This window comes from Urocitellus parryii, chromosome 14 (genome assembly GCF_045843805.1).
Source record: "Urocitellus parryii isolate mUroPar1 chromosome 14, mUroPar1.hap1, whole genome shotgun sequence".
NCBI classification, from domain to species: Eukaryota; Metazoa; Chordata; class Mammalia; order Rodentia; family Sciuridae; genus Urocitellus; species Urocitellus parryii.
In genome coordinates this window covers 44,828,459-44,847,454 of record NC_135544.1, presented here as the reverse complement: position 1 = coordinate 44,847,454, position 18,996 = coordinate 44,828,459, and the positions used below count along the sequence as shown (strand labels likewise).

General features: G+C 35.9%; 1 protein-coding gene across 5 annotated transcripts in view; it reads left to right on the top strand.

Annotated features, from left to right (window-relative positions):
• Klhl2 (kelch like family member 2) overlaps nucleotides 1-18,996 on the top strand; it is a 95,904-nt gene that overhangs the window by 30,719 nt on the left and 46,189 nt on the right. For all 5 annotated transcript variants that reach the window (XM_026395836.2, XM_026395837.2, XM_026395834.2 and 2 more), the window contains exon 4: nucleotides 5,583-5,704. In XM_026395836.2, the coding sequence (XP_026251621.1) occupies nucleotides 5,583-5,704 (122 nt within the window). The remainder of the gene's footprint in view (nucleotides 1-5,582; nucleotides 5,705-18,996) is intronic.

The following is an 18,996-nucleotide window of genomic DNA, read 5'->3' as shown; positions in this document are numbered from 1 at the left end:
CTGTGCCCAGCCCATTATTTCTTTATCTGTTGTTCATGGTTTCAACCTTGTTAAACTTTATTGTAAAAAATATAGTAAGTTCAAGAAGCAGACCTTTGGATGTTTCCATCCTCTTAAACACCGTGTCTATTTATATTCTTTTATTCATGGCAAGGTTGTTTTCCGGTGACAAGCCTATTTGGAAATGAGGAGTGTGCAGTTGTTCTTTCTTGGCCCTTATTTTTAATTTACCATAAACCATAGGTGAAATTTTCATTCAAATTAAATACCTAAAATAGAATTCTGTTACTCATTGTAGTTCCAAGTATTTGAGTAGAGAAGGGAGGTGAAAAATAATTCCATGATGTAGTCACAGTTTTACTTTGTGAAGTGTGAGCCTATTTAGAGCAAGGCCGGGTTTAACCTTTACTTGAGAAAGAACGCATGAAATTGGGTTCTTGTGTTTTTAGATTACTCGTTTGTTATAAAGGTGGTATTTAAAAAGCTGTTTATTTAGTGCCATAGGGCTAAAATTTCGGAAATCTGGTGGGAAATAGCAAAAGTTTTATTTCTATCATTTTTGTTTGTGTTTTTTGATTACTATTGTCACAATGAACATGATTCAGTAAGATAAATTAGAATCGGAAAAGACATGATTATTTGAATGATTAAGAAATGCAGTTTTTAAAAGTTGTATGTGTAGTCATGTTTGTCTAACATTTCTGCTTTTGTTCATCAAGAAGTATTTATTGAGCCTCTTCCATGTGCTAGACATTTTCCTAGACTTTGGGGATCATAGAGATTAACAAAGCAGACAAATCCCTGTTCTCACTGTTCTACCCAGGGAGAGGAGGAAAGGTTAGAAAGTCAGTAAACTTGTACAGAAAATATAACTTCTGATAGCGATGATGGCTGTGAAAAAAATTAAATAGCACATTGTACATAAAGAGCATACATAGTTCAGAATGCTTCAGGCTGCAATAGAAAATACCACTCAAAAGGGTTTAGTAAGAAAGTTGCTGGGCACCAGGCCTGACTTGATCTGCCGCTTGATAATTTCCTTAGGAACCTGTTTCCTTCTCTCTACCCTGCTTTCCTCAACAGAGATACTATCCTAAGGTTGATTCTCCTTCTGAATGTAATAATGTGCTTACAAAAGTGAAATACCAACATTTTGAAACAGAAGGAGTATTTTTTCCCCCTCTCTTTTGAGGAGCTAGGAAACCTTTCCAGAAGCTCTCCAAACTAAACAGAATTGACCGGGGAATGTGGTTACCATGTTGGCCTTAGATCATTTGTAGAGTTTGTGTAGCATGACCACCATAGAGAGTTCTGGGGCTTTGGGGCCACCTTGGCAGACTGAAATTACCTGTGTGCCAGTAGCTTCTTTGTAACCCAAGACCACAAAGAACAAAAGGGTTAAATGACAAGTAGAAAACAATGGAAGAAAATTTATTTATTAAATATAGTTATCAATTTGTCTCTAATTTCTTAGGGATTCAGAATAGTCAAAGCTTCTGTATTGTGTTTTTTCCCCCAGAACTTTTTACTGGTAAACAATAATAAAAATTGGAATCAGAATTAATTAAGTAATTAATTAATTTATTTATTTTTAGTGAATTAGATCTTAGGGTTTGTCCTCCTAAACCTATTCATTCACTTTCCATTTATCCTATCAGAATTGATAAATGAAGTTACCAGTTTGTTCAGGGTTTCAGTATTCTGAAGATATATATCATATATATTACACATTAATACAATATGTTATCTTTTTATTATATATGTTTTTATTTATTTACTTGCATATATTTTGTTGCATATCTCTTATTATATAATTTATATATTATATATAGCATCTGTCTTTAAGCTTTTACAATTCAGAGTACTTCATTTTTTATGTAGAGATGACACAGTATTTGCTTGTGGAAGTGCTTAGTTCAGTTTGAAATGTAGAGTGGATTTTCAATAAATATTTGTTCACTTAAATCCTTCATAGCTGGAGTACCCATGTTCAAGATTAATACTAACATGTGTTACTAATTATGTTAAGTAACTCTGCTGCTTTCTTCTTTTGTTTTGGTGGTACTGGTGACCAAATCTAGGGTTTTACACATGCTGGGTAAATGCTCTACCACTGAGCTGTATTCCTAGAAAGATGCTACATTTTAAATTGGCATTTATTTTACTTTGCATTCATCTATTTACTCATTCATTCAACTAGTATTTATTTGGTTACTGTATGTCAAGCACTGTCATAGCAAGCTCAAAAACCCAGATGTAGAAAAGTAGGTAAAGAGTTGATTTTGAGAGAGTAGATTTACATGAGAAACCCAACTGTATCTAGGATAAAGGCCTAACCTATCCATGGGGTACCCCCAGATAAAGCTACCTGAAGAGGTTCTACCTAAATCTTGAAGAGTGTGTAGGGATTAACCTGGGGAAGGGGACATGGCAGGAGAGCCACAGGAAAAAGCTCAACAAAGGTGAGGAATTGCTTGGTATGTGTAGAAAACTACAAGCAGTTCTTTATTTGTGTATTTTAAGTCTAAACGGGGAGAGAGACAGGGTTAGATAATGAATCAGGCTGGATATGGAAGGGGTTGGTGTGCTTGAATTGTGAGAAGTTGAAGGATTTTGAGTTGTGGTCAGATTTGTGGAGTTAGCCTAAGAAGCAGGAAAAGAAATGGGAGTGGTACTGTTGAAAGAGGTGATAGGACCCCAATGGCACAGTGGTAGAAGGGATGGAGAGAAGGTGGGGGAACTGGTTTCATATCCATCTGAGGCTAATTCTGCAGGCTTTGGTGATTGATGGGACTGGGAGGTAAGGAAGAGGGGAGAGTCAAAGATGAATCTTACTCAGGTTTCTAGCATAAGTATCCCTGTGGATATCTCAGTATATCTTCAGAGTTATCTAATTATGGGTTTGGAGATATATGACCAAAACAGATAAACAAAAGACTAATGTGTTGGGAGACTGTGAGAAGTTACAAATGGTACAGGAAAAACTGTGCACTATCATTAGCTTTTTAAAAATGCATTATCAAATATAAATCTCACAAAAACATACTGTTTAAAGATTTCCTCTATAAACAGCAAAGGGCAGTAACTAAGATACTATGTAACAATGACAATGAGAATTAGTTATAAGTAGCTTTTACAATTCTCTTTAGTATGTGCTTTGATTCATAATTGTTAGAATTTTTAATTTATTAATGCAGTTGTTGGCAAGCTTTTTGCTTTTATTACTATTTTTAAAATTAATATGAAATAATAAAGATTAAGAAGTTTTAAAAGCACTATATTATTGAGATTGAATTTGTTGGAAGCAGATAAATTTTCAGAGGAAATAATTTAAAAAATGACACATAAGGAAATATGCAAACTAACAAAGTACATAGTATAGCTATACCTTAAAGTTGATAATATTAAATTGCACATGGTGGTACATGCTTGTAATTCCAGTGACTTGGAAAGCTGAGGCAGGAGGATGGCCAGTTTGAGGGCAGCCTCAACAACTTAGTGAGAACTTGTCTCAAAAAAATAAAAATGGTTGAGGATGTGGCTCAGTTGTAGAGCATCTCTGGGTTCAATCTCCAATACCCCCAAATCCATAATATTAAAAATTGTTTGACAGGGGGCTGTGTTTTCAGTCATGTATGTAAGTTAAAGTCAGCTTTTGTTTTGTCTAAGCTAAGTCATGCCTCAGAACTAGGTTCATGGCTTTATGCTCAGATGGCTGCAGGCCCTGCAGGACGTTGCACCTCACAGGAGCCCTGTACATGAGGTGGTTAGACACAGCCTACTGTATACAGTCAAGTGGGACTCACCATAGTGTCCTAACTTCAGATTATGCAAACCCCATCTGTCCACAAAATATAGAATACAGGAAGGTGCCATATAAACAGATGAATTATTTTTCCATATTCCTCCATTCTCTTCTTTCGTTAAAGAGAAAGAAAAAGAATCTGCAGTTTCTTTTTTTCCCTGTTGTATAGGCCATGTGTTCCTTCTCATTAACAGCCCCCTTCCCTGTAGTACAGATGAATGTTTTCCCCCTGGGAAGTAGCAGGGTAGTTTTCAAGATATTTTGGCTTTAAGAGGAATAGCTTCTTTCTGAGATCTTGTCAGATAATCTCTGGGGAAGCATGCCGTTAAATGTACATCACGATTATTATTTCTTTCCTCCCAGGGTTTGTGTTTGCAAAGAATTTTGTGTAATTATGAAGTCCCATAGATTTTTCTGATAGTTTATGATCACCAACAGCACACCACACCTGAAAAAGAAGTGAATTTTCAAGAAATCTTGAGGTTACTATAATTTTTTAGTGGGAGAAAAATAGATTGAGGTCAAGGAAATCAATGGTGGCATCATTTTTTATGCCTTTAACTTTATTCATTCATTCATTCATTAATTTATTTATACATACGTACATACCAATGATTGAATACAGGGGTGCTTAACTACTGAGCCACATCCCCAGCCCTTTTGATTCTTTATTTGAGACAGGGTCTCACTAAGTTGCTTAGGACCTCGTTAAATTGCTGAGACTGGCTTTGAACTTGTGATCCTCCTGCTGAGTGGCTGGGATTAGAGGCATGCACCACCACACCCAGCTTCTTTAACTTTAAAACCTAGTAAATTCTAGAAGCAGATCTTTTTGCTGAGAGTGTCTCATGGCACTCAGAATTATTCTTGGATTGCCTTTTTAGTTTATGATTTGAAAATTTGAGATTTTCTTTCCTCCACATCCAATTGCTTGTGTCTTCTTATATCTTAGGCCATTTTGTTATACACCTTAGACCCTCAAACCTACTCCTATTTTCCTCAAGCCCCCTTCGCTTAGAGCTCATCCATTCTCTGTTTTGCCTCTTGTTCTAATTCCTTATTTCTTTCCACAGTGGGTATTAGGAGGAAGTCTTGTGCCACTTTTTGTCAGGCAGTGTGGCAAAAGGGTACCTGGTATGGAAATGACCTCAGGGTGAGGTTATTGCAAACAACAAACAGGAATTGAATGTGGGCTGGAAGATCTCTGTAACAAGCTTTTGCCATTGACTAATCTCAGCATCTTATGTAATTTGTTTTTTCCTTGTTTCCTGCATAAGGCTTCTGATCTCCCACTGAGGGTTGAGTCTCTGTTTCTGGTATAGGCCTCATAGGCTCCTGTCAGGCATCTGTTTGCTGCATGAATGAACTAACCAAGTGGGTCCTTTTCAGCAAGTGCTTATTGCCATTAGCCAAAGGAAATGACATTCTTCTTCTAGTAATGTCTAGAAATTCATAAAATACACTGTTTAAAAGCATGGATAGCATCAGATACTGATAATACAGCAACAGGTGTTGTAGTTCATGCAACTGGACACATGACATGTTCATTGTTATGATGCGATTTTTCAGGTACAAGTGGGTAGCAGAAGTACATTTTGTGATTTGCCTCAGGTAAGCTTTTGGGAGAGTTAGGGGAGTGTTTTAGGGTAGCAAAATTGGCTGGTCATGTTGCTTTCCTAATACAGAGTGTGGCAAGAAGGTGGATCCGTCTGTCTTGGCACTGATATTTCCATAGCAGTGTCTGGCTTTACCATCACTTTACTTCTTCGTGTTTTAGGTGAGATGAGTGAGAGCCGAGCAAAGAGAGTTCGGATAAAAGAGGTGGACGGCTGGACCCTGAGGATGCTAATTGATTATGTTTACACTGCAGAAATTCAGGTTACAGAAGAAAATGTACAGGTAAGAGCGAACACTTTACATCTTTTAGTTCTTTATACATGCAGTTTTTTAAATCAAAAAAAGCATACCCACACAGTATATATTTTGTACCAAAGTAGCAGGATTTGTTGTTTAGATTGTAATTCTAAGGGACATTTGGAATGATTGCATCTTTTTAATAATGTTTATGATTTCAGTATCTTTTGTATTCTTAAAGATTTGAGTTACAAATCCTTTAGTATTTGGAGTATTGCTTGTTCTTTCATGAAAATACTGTCATATTCATTTATCACTACTGATTGATACTGCCCAGAATTTTTCTTTATTCCTTTGAAGGGTAAAGTCTAGAAAGGATGTTTTTGACCTCCAGTGGTCTTTTTTCTCTGTTTTGCCATTCTCTTTAAGTAATTCTGCAACTTAGCTAAAAATTGACACTGTATCTTTATTTCTTAAAAAACATTATATATATTCCTCCCCTCCAAATAATACAAATGGGTGTGGAATAAAAAGTGAAATTTCTTCCTCGGATTTTTTGACCTATCCTAACCTACACATGTTGATCTACTCTTCTTCCCCAGAGTGTAACTTCTGTTATCTGTAGGGATGAATCCTTTCAGACCATTTCCTATGCATTCATTCAAAGGTGTATGTGTGTGCGCACACAGAGTTTTCTTTACGTGATAATTATGTTTCTTTTGTACTTGGTCTATGGCTTGCTTTTTTCACTGAACAAAGTATTTTGGTCTTTAATATTATAATACCTGTAGGTTTGGATCATTCTTTTGGGTGGTAGCCCATATGGTGGTAGCATGTATGATTTTTCACCTTTATAAAAATGCTATAGTGAATGGATGTTTTGATATTTGTATTCAAAAATTTCATAGGCTAAATTCCTTAAATTGGATACCAAATTGCCTTCAAAATATTTGTGTTTATTTATATTCTTTTTAGTTGGAACACTGTGTTTTGAAGACAATAGAAAGAACTTAGAAGTAAATTCTTAAATAATTTGTAAATTCTGCTTGCACAAACAGGACTTCAGGGTTTAATCTTTTATCCCTTCTAGCTAATTGAAATATACCACAAAATATTTGTAATTTGTGTTTGAACTTGCTAAGACATGCTGTGGTTTGTTAAATGTGAAATATGGGCAGGGATAATGTCTCCAGTTCGTCTCAGTAGCTGTTGCTTGGAAATCCTGTTTATGAGGTAAAGCATTTGAAAAACCTCCATGAATATTGGGGTGGTATATAAAGGTATATTAATCATATGCTAGATGAATGTTGGTTAGCATGAAAGAACATGTTGGGATGTGTCCTGAAATCATAGTATTGACATGACAGCTCATTCTGGACTTTTTCATGTAGTCAAACTATTTGCTGGATTCTGGGGCATTGTTTTCAACAAGAATTTATCTTGGTTTCTTTTTTGCTTCTTCTTTATTGATTTTAGTGCATGCATGGCTCTAATTGTGTCCTATATCTACCTTCATCAAATGAATTACTGAGTTCTTTGATTCACATAATGGGCCACATGGGGGAAAATTGCTAAAGATGATTTAGGCCTAAGAGACCAAACTGTGAGTTCAGCCCTGAATGCTATTTGTAGTAGTTCTCACAATGGGGACAATGGCCTATTAGGAATTAGAAAACTCTCATGTTTCTTTTAATAACTATCACATTTCTATTCTGAAATATTAGTCACAGCCTTTCAGAAAACCTCTTGCCATGCTAATTTGCCTTTTGTTTACATTGCTTAGCTCTTATAGAAATATATTCTAAGAGTTGCATTTGGCAGACTTGTTAAAAATTCTTAACATTTGTATAGTTTATTTTTTTAGAGGGGGAGGATTGTCTCTTAGCATAGGGATATCCGTATGTAAAGCCCTATTTTAATAGTCCTTTGAAAAGCACTTGTTTCGGAAAAGGCAGTTTAGAAGTAAAACTGCTTAAAATAAGCTGCCCGTTCCATAACAAGTATTTTCCAATGAACTAAAAAATGAAATTTTGCATATCAAGATATACCAAACTGCTCTTGCCTCTGTTTTATCTGTCTATACTTTGTTAAGTAATTCTTGTAAAGTGCCATACACTTTTTAAGTAAAGGAGCAGCATGGTAGAGTGAGTTATCTGGTGTTATTAAAATGTTAAGCTGAAGTTTTAAATGACTATGCCTTACAGTGGAACTGCTCTGAGTGTGTATTTCTTTAGAGTGCTAAAAGTGGGGACAGAATTTTCTGTAATTCAAATATTTATTGTTGGTATATTTTCTCATTAGATCTAGAATAAAATCTTTTGCTAAGTGACATCCTTTTTTTTTTAAGTTTCTATTTTAATAATAAAGTGCAGAACATAAGGAAGCAAGTGTCTTTGGGATTTTCATGTTTTTCTGGAGAACTCATAGCACAATAGGATGCTGAGTTCCACCTGCCCTAGAGTTAGCACAGCACCATAACCCTTCTTTCTGTGATTCCTGGTTTTGTTCCCTTCTATGGCACCATATGATCTCCTTATTATACAAGTTTGAAACAACATCATAGCTGTTTGAAGTGAAGGCTGTTGACTTTGAGTCAGAATGAGGGAATGAGTAATTTCAAAAATTAACTCCAACGAAGGAACAAGTGTTACTGTGTTATGTAAGCAATAAGGCTATTTCAGGTTTCTCTGATTTTGTGTGTGTGTTTCACTGATTTTTTTTTTTTTGCTAGGTTTTTAAAGTTTGGGTTTTGATTTTATTTAAGGCAAAGTTGGATGATAATTTGAGCTAAACAAATTTATAGTAATTTAGTTTTTCTAAAGAGAGAAGAAAAACATTTTTATCATGACTATGCTTTTTTAAAAAAAAAATATATATCTTTTTAGTTGTAGTTGGACATTTATTTATTTATTTTTATGTGGTACTGAGGATTGAACCCAGTGCCTTGCACGTGCTAGACTAGTGCTTTACAGCTAAGCTACAACCCCGGCCCCCGTGACTATGCTTTTAATTCAACTTCCTTGTTGCTGCTGAGTAAATTAAAATTTAACAAACTCTAGAGTTTTCAAGCAAACTTTATAAACTTTATATATCCAGGGAATAGAGAAAATAAAGCTAAAGTCTACCATAAAGTAGGCTTTTGAACTTTTGGAAGTCATGGATGCCTTTGAAAATCTGATGAAAAACTGTTGACCCTTTCGTAAGCATGTAAGCCTGTGTACACCAAGCTTTGCATATTTTCAGAGAATTCGTGTACCTTTGTTGCTCCTTCCTCATTGTTAGAATACCTGACTTTGGCCTGGAGTGATGGTGCATACCTGTAATCCCAGTTTTTTGGGAGACTGAGGCAGGAGGATCACAAGTTCAAGCCAACTTGGTCAACTTAGTGAGACCTTGTCTAAAAAAAAGGCTGGGGATGCAGTTCAGTGGTTTGTACCCCTGGGTACCACAAACAAAAATAAAAACAGACAGTACCATGGTCCATCAATCCCAGTACCACGAATGAATGAACAAACACAAACCAGAAGCAAAAACTTGCCTTTAGATATAAAAAAATATAAATGTGTGTGTGTATATATGGATATGTATTAAACAGAATTTTCAAATGTATATATCTTCAACTATTTGCTTTGCATTCTGTGTGTGCATGTGTATCTCATTTGATGTTTTTTATGCCATGTAAGTTAGGTATTAACCCAATTTTAAATAGAAGAAATAGGCCTAGAAAGGTTAAGTATTTTTTCAACATCATAGCAGCTATGAAGTTGTTAACTAATTGATATTGCTTACAAATTTAAGAGATTTTGTGAATTGGAAAAGTACTGTCAATATTAATACTTTTTCATTTCAGAAGAATTTAAGAAATATCAGATAATTTTGAATGAATGGCTTTGAACAGTTCATGAAACTTCTGTGTTGCACAAGTAAGAATTATTTGAGACAGAAGTATCTCATCTTTTTAGAAATGGAACAGAATTCAGATGAGTGTTTCAAGAGACATTTAAAATAATTACTGGTAACACATGCACTGAATTTTTAACAAAATTTCAGTACAGAAGAAAATTCAGCATAGGGTATCTCGTTTTATTGGTGTTAAACAGGTTGTTTTTGAAGTGCTAGAAGTGATGTTGTATAGTGTTTTATCCATGTAGTGTTCCTAAAAGGAGTATATTGCATAGAGGGTCTTACCTGATACCAGGCCCACTGGCATAATAAAAAAAAATTTTAATTAATCTGACTTAATCAATAAAAGACTATTAAGTGGAAAATCATTGAAAAAGAATATGTGCAAATCCTAGATATTTTTTTAACCTAAGACATATAAATGTACAACTGTATATCAATCTTTTATTCTAAAACTAAGCACGATCAAGTGATTGGAGACATACATGTTCTTTCTTGCACAAACCAAACCATAATCTTGCATGAACTATAATATTCCAGTTTTTGAAAAAAATATAGCAAAAACTGAGACACTTGAAAAGAAACCTCAATGCATTGTCATCTTTGAATTCTATACTTTCTTTTTCATTCCTCCTACACCTACTTTGATACACAAATTATTTTTGTGCAGTCACTCTAAAGCAATCAGCTTAGTTTTCATAGAAACAACTCTTTTTCCATTCACATTTTATTGGATTACATATATTCATTTAAATTATGTAATTTTAATAACAAGTACAGTTGTCATAAATAGATGTGGTAGCAAATCCAGCATGTGTGTGTGTGTGTGTGTGTGTGTGTGTGTGTGTGTGTGTGTTGGTAAAATACAGCTCATCTGGCAGAGCACATATGTGCAAGTATATTACAGGGTACGCTTTTCTGAGGTCATGGGAAGAGTTGGTTAATTAGGGACATGGATTAAGGGGAGGTTGGCAAAGGGTGCTTTTGCTGTGTGTATTTCTGTTTTACATAGGTAAACACTGAAATGAAATTCCCATTAGATTTTTAAAAACCAGACATTTAAGATAACCTATCAGTTAAACAAATGTTGGTGAAGTATCTGCTAAGTATCAAGTCTTGGTGCTACAAAAAGTGAATAGGGAACAGAGCGTAATAAATATATACTTGACTGAGTTTGGATCTTAGCTGTGGCATTTCAGTGACTTGTAACCTTGCCCAAATTGGTTAACCTCCTTGACCATTTTTTCTTGTCTATAAAAGGATAATGCTATTATTCCTTACATAAGAACTTGTGGAACATAAATAATTATGAGATAACTGGTTTATGTAAAAGTGAGACATAGACCTCACCAAAAACCTGGTTGAGATTAGAATTTGAGCCAGAAATGAGTGGGACTAAGAATAGGAACACTGACCTAAGGGAACAAGCACTTAATAACCATGTTTAAAACTGAGGGTAATATACAGTCCAAATTAAAATGTTCAAGAGTGAGTGACAAATTTAGTTCTGGGGGCATGGCAGTGGGAGTGTCATGGTGTTAGTGGCGGTGGTACCTACTGTTAGACTGCTTACTGTGTCTTTGATCCAGAAAGAGCTGTCCTGGGTGCATACTGATTCAAGCCTATAGCTCCTATTTTCTAGCTTATCTGCGAAGAGACTTGGTAGGGACTAGATGATTATCATGGTAGATAGAGTCAACTAAAGTTAGGAGAGTCTTCCTATAGGCAATTGGACAGCAAGCCTAGAATCTGGGACTTGTCATTTGGGGCTTTGGGGCTCATGTCAAGGCTTGGTAAGCATGAATGTGCTTAGGGGAGCATACCATGTTTAGGACAGTAAGATTAATGCCAGACCATAAACACTGGTTAGGTGCCAAGTAAACTTGACAGTCTTGGTTAGGATTGTTTTAGGACCAAATTGGACTAAACTTCTTCAAGTTTTGTAAGATTTGTAAGGTTTGTAAGATCTGTACCTAGACTAAGCTAGATCAGGTAAGAATTGATAACCATTTTACTGCCTTTTTTTTTTTTTTTACATGACTTGCCTTTTTCCTTCCCTGCTTCTAAGCTGTTGAGTTTGCATGTTTTCTTCCACTGCCAGTATTGATTCTGATGAATTCCAGTTTTTAGTCAATAGTTTATTAAACATTTATGGGTCATCTGTTATATGCTAGACAGTGTTTTAGCCACTGACAAATGCACAGTCAAGCAAGGGTTGACAAGAAGATTACTGTCTTGAAAGCCAGTGGAAGAGAAGTCAGGGCAAGACAAATAATAAGCCCACAGATAAATTTACATGGTCATTCTCTGGGGAGAAGTCATTTGAGCAGAGCTGAATGAAAGGAAGTAGGGAGTGAGGCAAAGATCAAGGCAGAGAACATTCCACCCAGAAGTACAAAAGACCTGAGAATGAGTTTGGCATATTTAAGAGTCAGAAGGAAAAGAAGCATTATTATTTAAGGAGAGTAGATTATGGAGAGAGTAGAAAAATATGAAACTGAAAATCAGATCAGAAAAAGTAGGATTTGTAAACTATGGTAATGAGGTTGGATTTGTTCTGTTTGTCAGGCTTTTAAGGGGTTTATGCTTTAGACAGATTGCTTCTGTGTTCAACTGCTGTGTGGAGGAAGGACTTTAGGAGGTAATAATAAAAGTTGGGAGTTCATTTAAATATCTGTTGGAGTTGCCTAAGTTAGAGAATGTGTAGGTTGGGTATAGGTTTTGGGTTCGAGACGATGAACAGTGGTCAGATTTGGGAGATATTTGGAGGTAGAGCCAAAGAAATTTACTCATGGATTCCCCCCTCCCCTCAGTACTAGGGATTGAACCCAGGGGTGTTCTACTACTGAGCTATACACCCAGCCCTTTTAATTTTTTATTTTGAGACAAGAGCTTTCTAAGTTTCCCAGGATAGTCTAGGACTTTTGGTCCTTTTTTACTCAGAAATATTCGAGTGGGGATGGTGAATTATAGGGTTTTACTCGTCTTCAATGACCTTGAAAAAAAACCTATTTAGATGTGATGGTGAAAATGAAAGCTGGATTTGAGTGTGCTGAGGAGAAGTAGACTTAAGAGAGCACAGAGAACCCCTTCAAAACACTGCGATGAAGGTGGATAGCAGTGTGCTGGTTGAAAGGGTCAGTGGGTTTGGGGGAAGGATTTTTTTTTATATGGCAATATGTTAAAGCACATTTATATATTAGCTAGAATGACCCATTAGAAAAGCAAATGACGATGAGAGAAAAGGTGTAATTGGGAAGTCCTTACAAAAGTGAGAAAGGTTGAGATCTAAAATAAATAGAGGGTTTTGTCTTGGGTAGGAGCTAGAAGATGTGCCACATCGTTAACCAGAGGAGAGACAGACTGCTTACAGATGCAAGCAGGTTAGTGGCTTGACTAGTGGAAAGGTTAGGTACCTCCAGTTTGCATCTCTTCATAAAGATTTACTGTGACAAGTCATCAGCCAAAAGGAAGATGAAGAAAAGGGAGACTAAAGATATTTAATCTTAGTCTTGGAAGGGATGCAGGTCGATGCAGGTGGATTCTTCTAAGAGTGAAGTGTAGGAGAATTATCAAGCCATATTGGGAGCTCACCTGAGATTTGTTAGTCATAAAGATCAGCAAGAGTGGTTATGTGATGTTCTTAAGCCATATTTAGCCACTTATATATAGTGTTACGGAGATGATGAATGTATTAGTTAGCTGTTGTCATAAAAATGCTGTGAAACAAACTGTGCCAAGCTCCATGGCTTAATAAAAAAAAAAAAAAATCTATTGATTCTTACCAATTTACACATTGGTTGAAGATTGGCTAAGACTAAGTAAGCTTGGATGGGTGATTAGCTATAATCCACATTTTCTTCCTCTTACTCTTTCTGGTATAACAAAGTCTAGAACAAAACTGCATGAGTGATATTTGAGGAAGAGGAAGAGATGGTTGGAATTAAAAAACTGAGGTGGTCTCTCTGGTTGGATGTTTATTATCAAAAATTGTTAAATTGTGGTAGAGAAGAGAACAGTGATTTAGGTTTGAAAAAGTGATCAGTAAATGAATGGGACCTGACTGAGATAATCCCAGTAATGAGGGTGAGAGGACTTCAGAGAAGGTGGGTTTTGGGAAAAAAGAAGCATCAATGGGGAGCAACATTTCTGGCATTGAGGAAGTATTTTTTTTTCCCTTAGGTGTGGATGGTGATCAGTGGTCCAAGAAATAAATTTAATAGGTTATTAAAAACACTTAAAAAGATTAAGAATAAGAAGTTCTACTCAGATTCCAGAGTCTAGGTACATAAGTGATAGAATTTGTAATCAGAGGATCATTTTGGTGAGCACAGAATCACAGGGAGGGCATTTTAGTTCAAAGGGATAAGAGAGGGCCCTTCTGAATTATTGTCCCATCATAGAACCTGTGTTTTAATTGATGTGTACCATGAAATCCAGTATCTCACCATCTTGCATAATAATTGCTCTTCAGATAATTCACTTTTGAATTTTTTGCAGTATAGTAGTTGACTTGAGGATATGATAAACTCTGCCAGCCATAATTGCTCAACAGTAATGATTCCCAGCTAGAGAGCAGAGTCCCTAGTATTTTGGATTTTTATACATCTCCTTTTGGAGATTGAATAATGCAGACCATTTTAAACCTTATATTACAAATAATTTCTTCTGATAGAAACTGTAACCATACACTTGATTGTGTTTTAAGTTTAGTTACAGCCATATTCCAGATCTGCTCCACATTGCCCTTCAGTCATCTTGATTGGATGACCATTCTTCACTCCCAGCCACTTATTTAGAAGTTGCCCAAATACTAAAGGAGTTAACGAAGTTCAGTACAAGACTCATCTTCAAGGAGAACAAAAACATCTACTGAGCAGTTTCGTAAGTATTTTCAGTGGCCTCCTAGGATAAAATTATTTAAATTAATGTATAAAGCTGCATATTTAGGTTAAATTGAACAACTCAGAAAATAATAATAAGCCCTTGGAATGGTTCAGTGCTGGAAAGCTTCATGGGCCAGTGGACTCTAGCTAATTATCATATTAGAATTCAGAGCTCAACTCTTAAACTTAACATTGACTACAAGAATGGCCTTGAGTAAGACATTAACCTTTCTGTCTATTTCCCAGCAATTAAATGAGGCTAATAATGCTTTGCTGCGTCATAGAAATGCTATAAAATGTACCAGTTAAAACTTGCAAAAACTTTACAATTCCCAGTGAATATTAAGTAGAAATAAGAAATGTGCAGCAATAAAAGACTTTAGGCCATGAAGGAGAAGAAAAAGTCATTAAGATTGTTTGAGACCACTGGGTAGAAAATGGCTCATCTGACCTTTCCCTTACTCTTTCATGTTCTGAATCAGGACATATAAAAATATTCTTAACTTTTCATAAGGTTCTCTTTACTCACTGAGTCTTATGTGTGTGTGAGTTAGTGTGGAGACAACACTCTGGGGTGATTGTAGTACCATGTGCTATCTTTGAGTTATTACAACCCGTTCCATTGGTTTGATGGATAGTGCCTGAGAAGGAAAGTGATTTTTCCCCAGCAGTCTATGGAGGGCTTATTGCTTTTCCATTTGTGTTCTGTTTCCCTCCTGAGATAGAGTAAGTCCTTTGTGAGCAAAAGGGTTTGGCAGATGGTGCACTTGCAAAGCAAAGGTTAAAACAAAAATATACATAAAAATTGTTTGAGTCAAATCTTCAGGATTAGTGTGATTTATGGTATATCAGTGGAAAATCCTATCACTGGAGTGCATTATCTACCACTGTAATACCCAGAAATCTTTTAACCTGGCATTTATCACTTCATCAGGATACTAATAAGTTTCTTATTATCCAGAGGCATAAAATTTTAAATTATTTACGATTAAGTTGGGATGTTGTGTCATGTTTTAAGTCTGAATTTGGTAATCATGATTTTGATCAAAATATTTGACCATCTAGAACATCTGTTTTCCAAATATTCCAATTCAGTTATGTTTTACTCCATAAGTTAAGAGTATAAAAAAAATGAAAAACTTATAATTTAGTATGAAAAGGCACTGGAGTCAGTTAGTTTGAGAAAACCTTAGAAACCTTATTATTAGGACATTTCATAAAACTAGATGAGCATTTAAAGTTCTTGTTTGGGACAAAGGTAGGTACTTCAGAAGCATTAGTAAGTAAGTTACTTTTTATGGCTTTATATCTGTGTTATGTTTCCCTTCTGAGATAGAGTAAGTCCTTTGTGAGCAAAAGGGTTTGGTATATAAGGTATATAATCTTTGAAGATGTTCACAGAGTTGAATCATTTTGAGATTTATGTTTCAAGTAACTTTGTGTGGTATGTAAAAAGCATTTATCTTGATGAATCAAAAATGACTTCATCCTGATTATGACTTAGAATGTTATAATAGCATTGTAGTAATTTGAGCAGTAATGAGAAAATACAAGTAAATGTTCTTATTAGGTGGACTTTTTTTCTTTTCTTTTCTTTCTTTTTTTTTTTTTAAGTTGTTGACAGACCTTTATTTGCTTATATGTGGTGCTGAGAATCAAACCCCAGTGCCTCACACAATCTAGGCAAGCACTCTACCACTGAGCCACAACCCCAGCCCCAGGACTTTTTTTCCTTGATCTTTGATACTTGCTTTATGTTGTTTAGGTGTGGAGCTAGCACATTTGGATCAGGTTGGTTGCCACTGTTCAGGCAGGGTATGTCTCCAATTCAGTCTAGGTGATAAAGAGTCTAGAGTTAAATTACCTATGGTTCTGGCATGTTTGGCTTGAGGTTAGCCAAAAGCTTAAACTCTAGGAATTTTGACATACAATTTTTGAAAATATGATTACCTTTTGAACTTGGATATCCTAATCTCATTGTTAGGTTAGTAAATTGTTAGGTTAGTAAATTTACTGTGCTTTTGATAATCTGGTTTAATTGTACTTGTGCCTTTCCTTAGACTATACAATTTTCTATTACTTTATTTCTTGTGAAAATAGCATGTAGCTATATCACTAACATGTATTCACAAAGTTAGCGAACCCTGTTTTAAGTAAGTTTATGAATACTAGTGTAGAAATTGGGTCAAGAACTTCATTTCATTTTGTTTACGTCTTATTTTTGGTTATTATTTTCCATTGTAAAACTCTGTTTATGAGTGCCAACCTTTGATGGTTCATATCTTAGTGGTGTGTGTGTGTGTGTGTGTGTGTGTGTGTGTGTGTGTGTATTGCTAGGTTTTGATCCAAGGGCCTCCTGCCTGCTAGGCAAGGGCTATACCATTGAGCTGCAACCACAACACTTAACATGGGTTTTAAGTACTTTAGGTATAATTCACATACCATAGATCAAAACTGACATTTTTTTTTAGATAAAGGCATATACTCAGAATGATGCAAATCAGTTTAGAAAGATTATGGAAAAGGTGCAATCATAGAGGAAAAGGCAAGAAGGTGAGAGAAAAAGAGGAAAGAACAGGAAGAAAAAAGAGGAAGGAGTAGTATGTGATGTAGTAATACGGTGCCCCAGGGAGATGTTTGGATTACTTCCCCTGGCCTAGGGCATGACTGCCACAAAAAGAAAGAAATGAAGACAAATTATTTTGACAATTGTATTTGGCATGTAATTTGTCAGTTACCATCCACAGTTGTTATAAAGATACCCATGCACCACCTTTGAAAAGCAAGAGATATCTTCTTGTATTAAGAGTCTCATGTCTTAACCTCTGCTTTTTGAGTTAACTGATAATTTTGGTCTCTTAAACTTGCTTTCTTATATTTTATTTTTATTTTTATTTGTTTATTTTTGGTGCAGGATTTGAACCCACTGAGCCACATCCCTAACCTTTTTTTTTTTTTTTTTTTTTTTTAATTTTGAGAAAGGATCTCACTTAAATTGCTTAAGTCCTCAATAAGTTGCTGAAGCTGGCTTTGACCTTGCAATCCTCCTGCCTCAGCCTCTCAAGCTGCTGGGGTTATAGGCATGCACTACCATGCCTGGCTATATTTTAATTTTTAAAAAGAGTTTTGAGGCCTACTGAAGGTACTTTTTGGTCCTTATTTTTTTCTTTTTTCTTTTGATGCCTCAACTTACCACCATAATTTAAATCGTTTAAATTCTGGTTTTGGAAGGTAGGTGTGAACTCATGTTAGTCTGTTCTTTAGTTATTCAAGGAATTCTGAGAGGAAGGAAGGAATTCTGAAGGATCCATTGCAGATACAGAAGGAGATTTTAATTATTAGGAGCAAAATAACATTTGTTGAGAGACTTGAAGTCATTTTTAGAAATTTGTAGTGATTTTAAAGAGAAGGGGCCAAAGGAGAGGAGATTGAAGTATTGGATTCTTATAAATGATAATAGAAATAGTACACATTATTCACTTGGAAAGAAGGGACTTTGTGTTTCAGTCACTTTGCCAAGCACTGATCTCATTTAGTTTTTATAACATCCTAGAGAAAGAAGTGTTTCTACAGATGAGAAGATTGTAGCTCAGAGGGGCTGAGTGATTTTCTAGGATCACACAGCTAGGGTGAAACTATCCAGATCCAAGCCCAGACTTCCTGATTAAAACCTATGGTGTGGTTTTTCATTCTGCATTCTTTTCATATTAACTATTCTGCCCCAAGATTTTATAGGAACTCAGTGACAGATTGGGATTAATGTCTACAGCTCCTACCTCTCCCAGCTTCATTCCCTCTGTGCCTGTGGAATACAGACATTGGGATACAAAGACCACTTTGAAGGGCAGGAGTGTTGGAATGAGGGAAACTGTATATACCTCAATAATTGGAAGCACTCACTTGTTAGAATTTGAGCTCTTAGATGGCTGGTATATTTGTATGTTTTGTTCACTGCCATATCTGTGGAACCTAGACTAGAAATTGGTACATGTTAAGTGCCTGGTAAATAAATATTGAGTGAATCAGTGCTCATTAGGATAGACAGGGCCTGTGATGAGTGAAAACTGAACCACATAAAGGTCCTGGCTGGAATGAGACAAAAGGAGAGTCTGAGAGCAAGTTCTCCATATGTCCTGAACAAGGAACAAGGGACAGGAGTTTGGGGTCTGGGAGAACTAGTCAGTGCACAGCAAGGTAGAGTGGGGAACTGACGCCTAATAGGACAAGGTCCCTAGTTAGAGGTAAGGAAGGGCAGGTGGGCGGGAACTGGGGCTGGGGAGCAATGTATTCTAGCGCCCAAAGTCACATAAGCACTGGCATAAAGTCAGCTGTGTTGAGCTGCTTAAGTAGACCTGGATATTGTCTCTGACTAGAGGCAGTTGAATCCAGATCTAGTGCTACCAGCTATAGAACTGAAGAACGTAAGGGCAGGAACCATGATCAATGAGACCAGTAGGTCACTTTCTTTACTTATGTCCACTGTGTGTTAGAAGAAATTGTGTTTGTTTTTCGTGTGACTTGATTTCCATTAAGTTTTCCTAATATGGT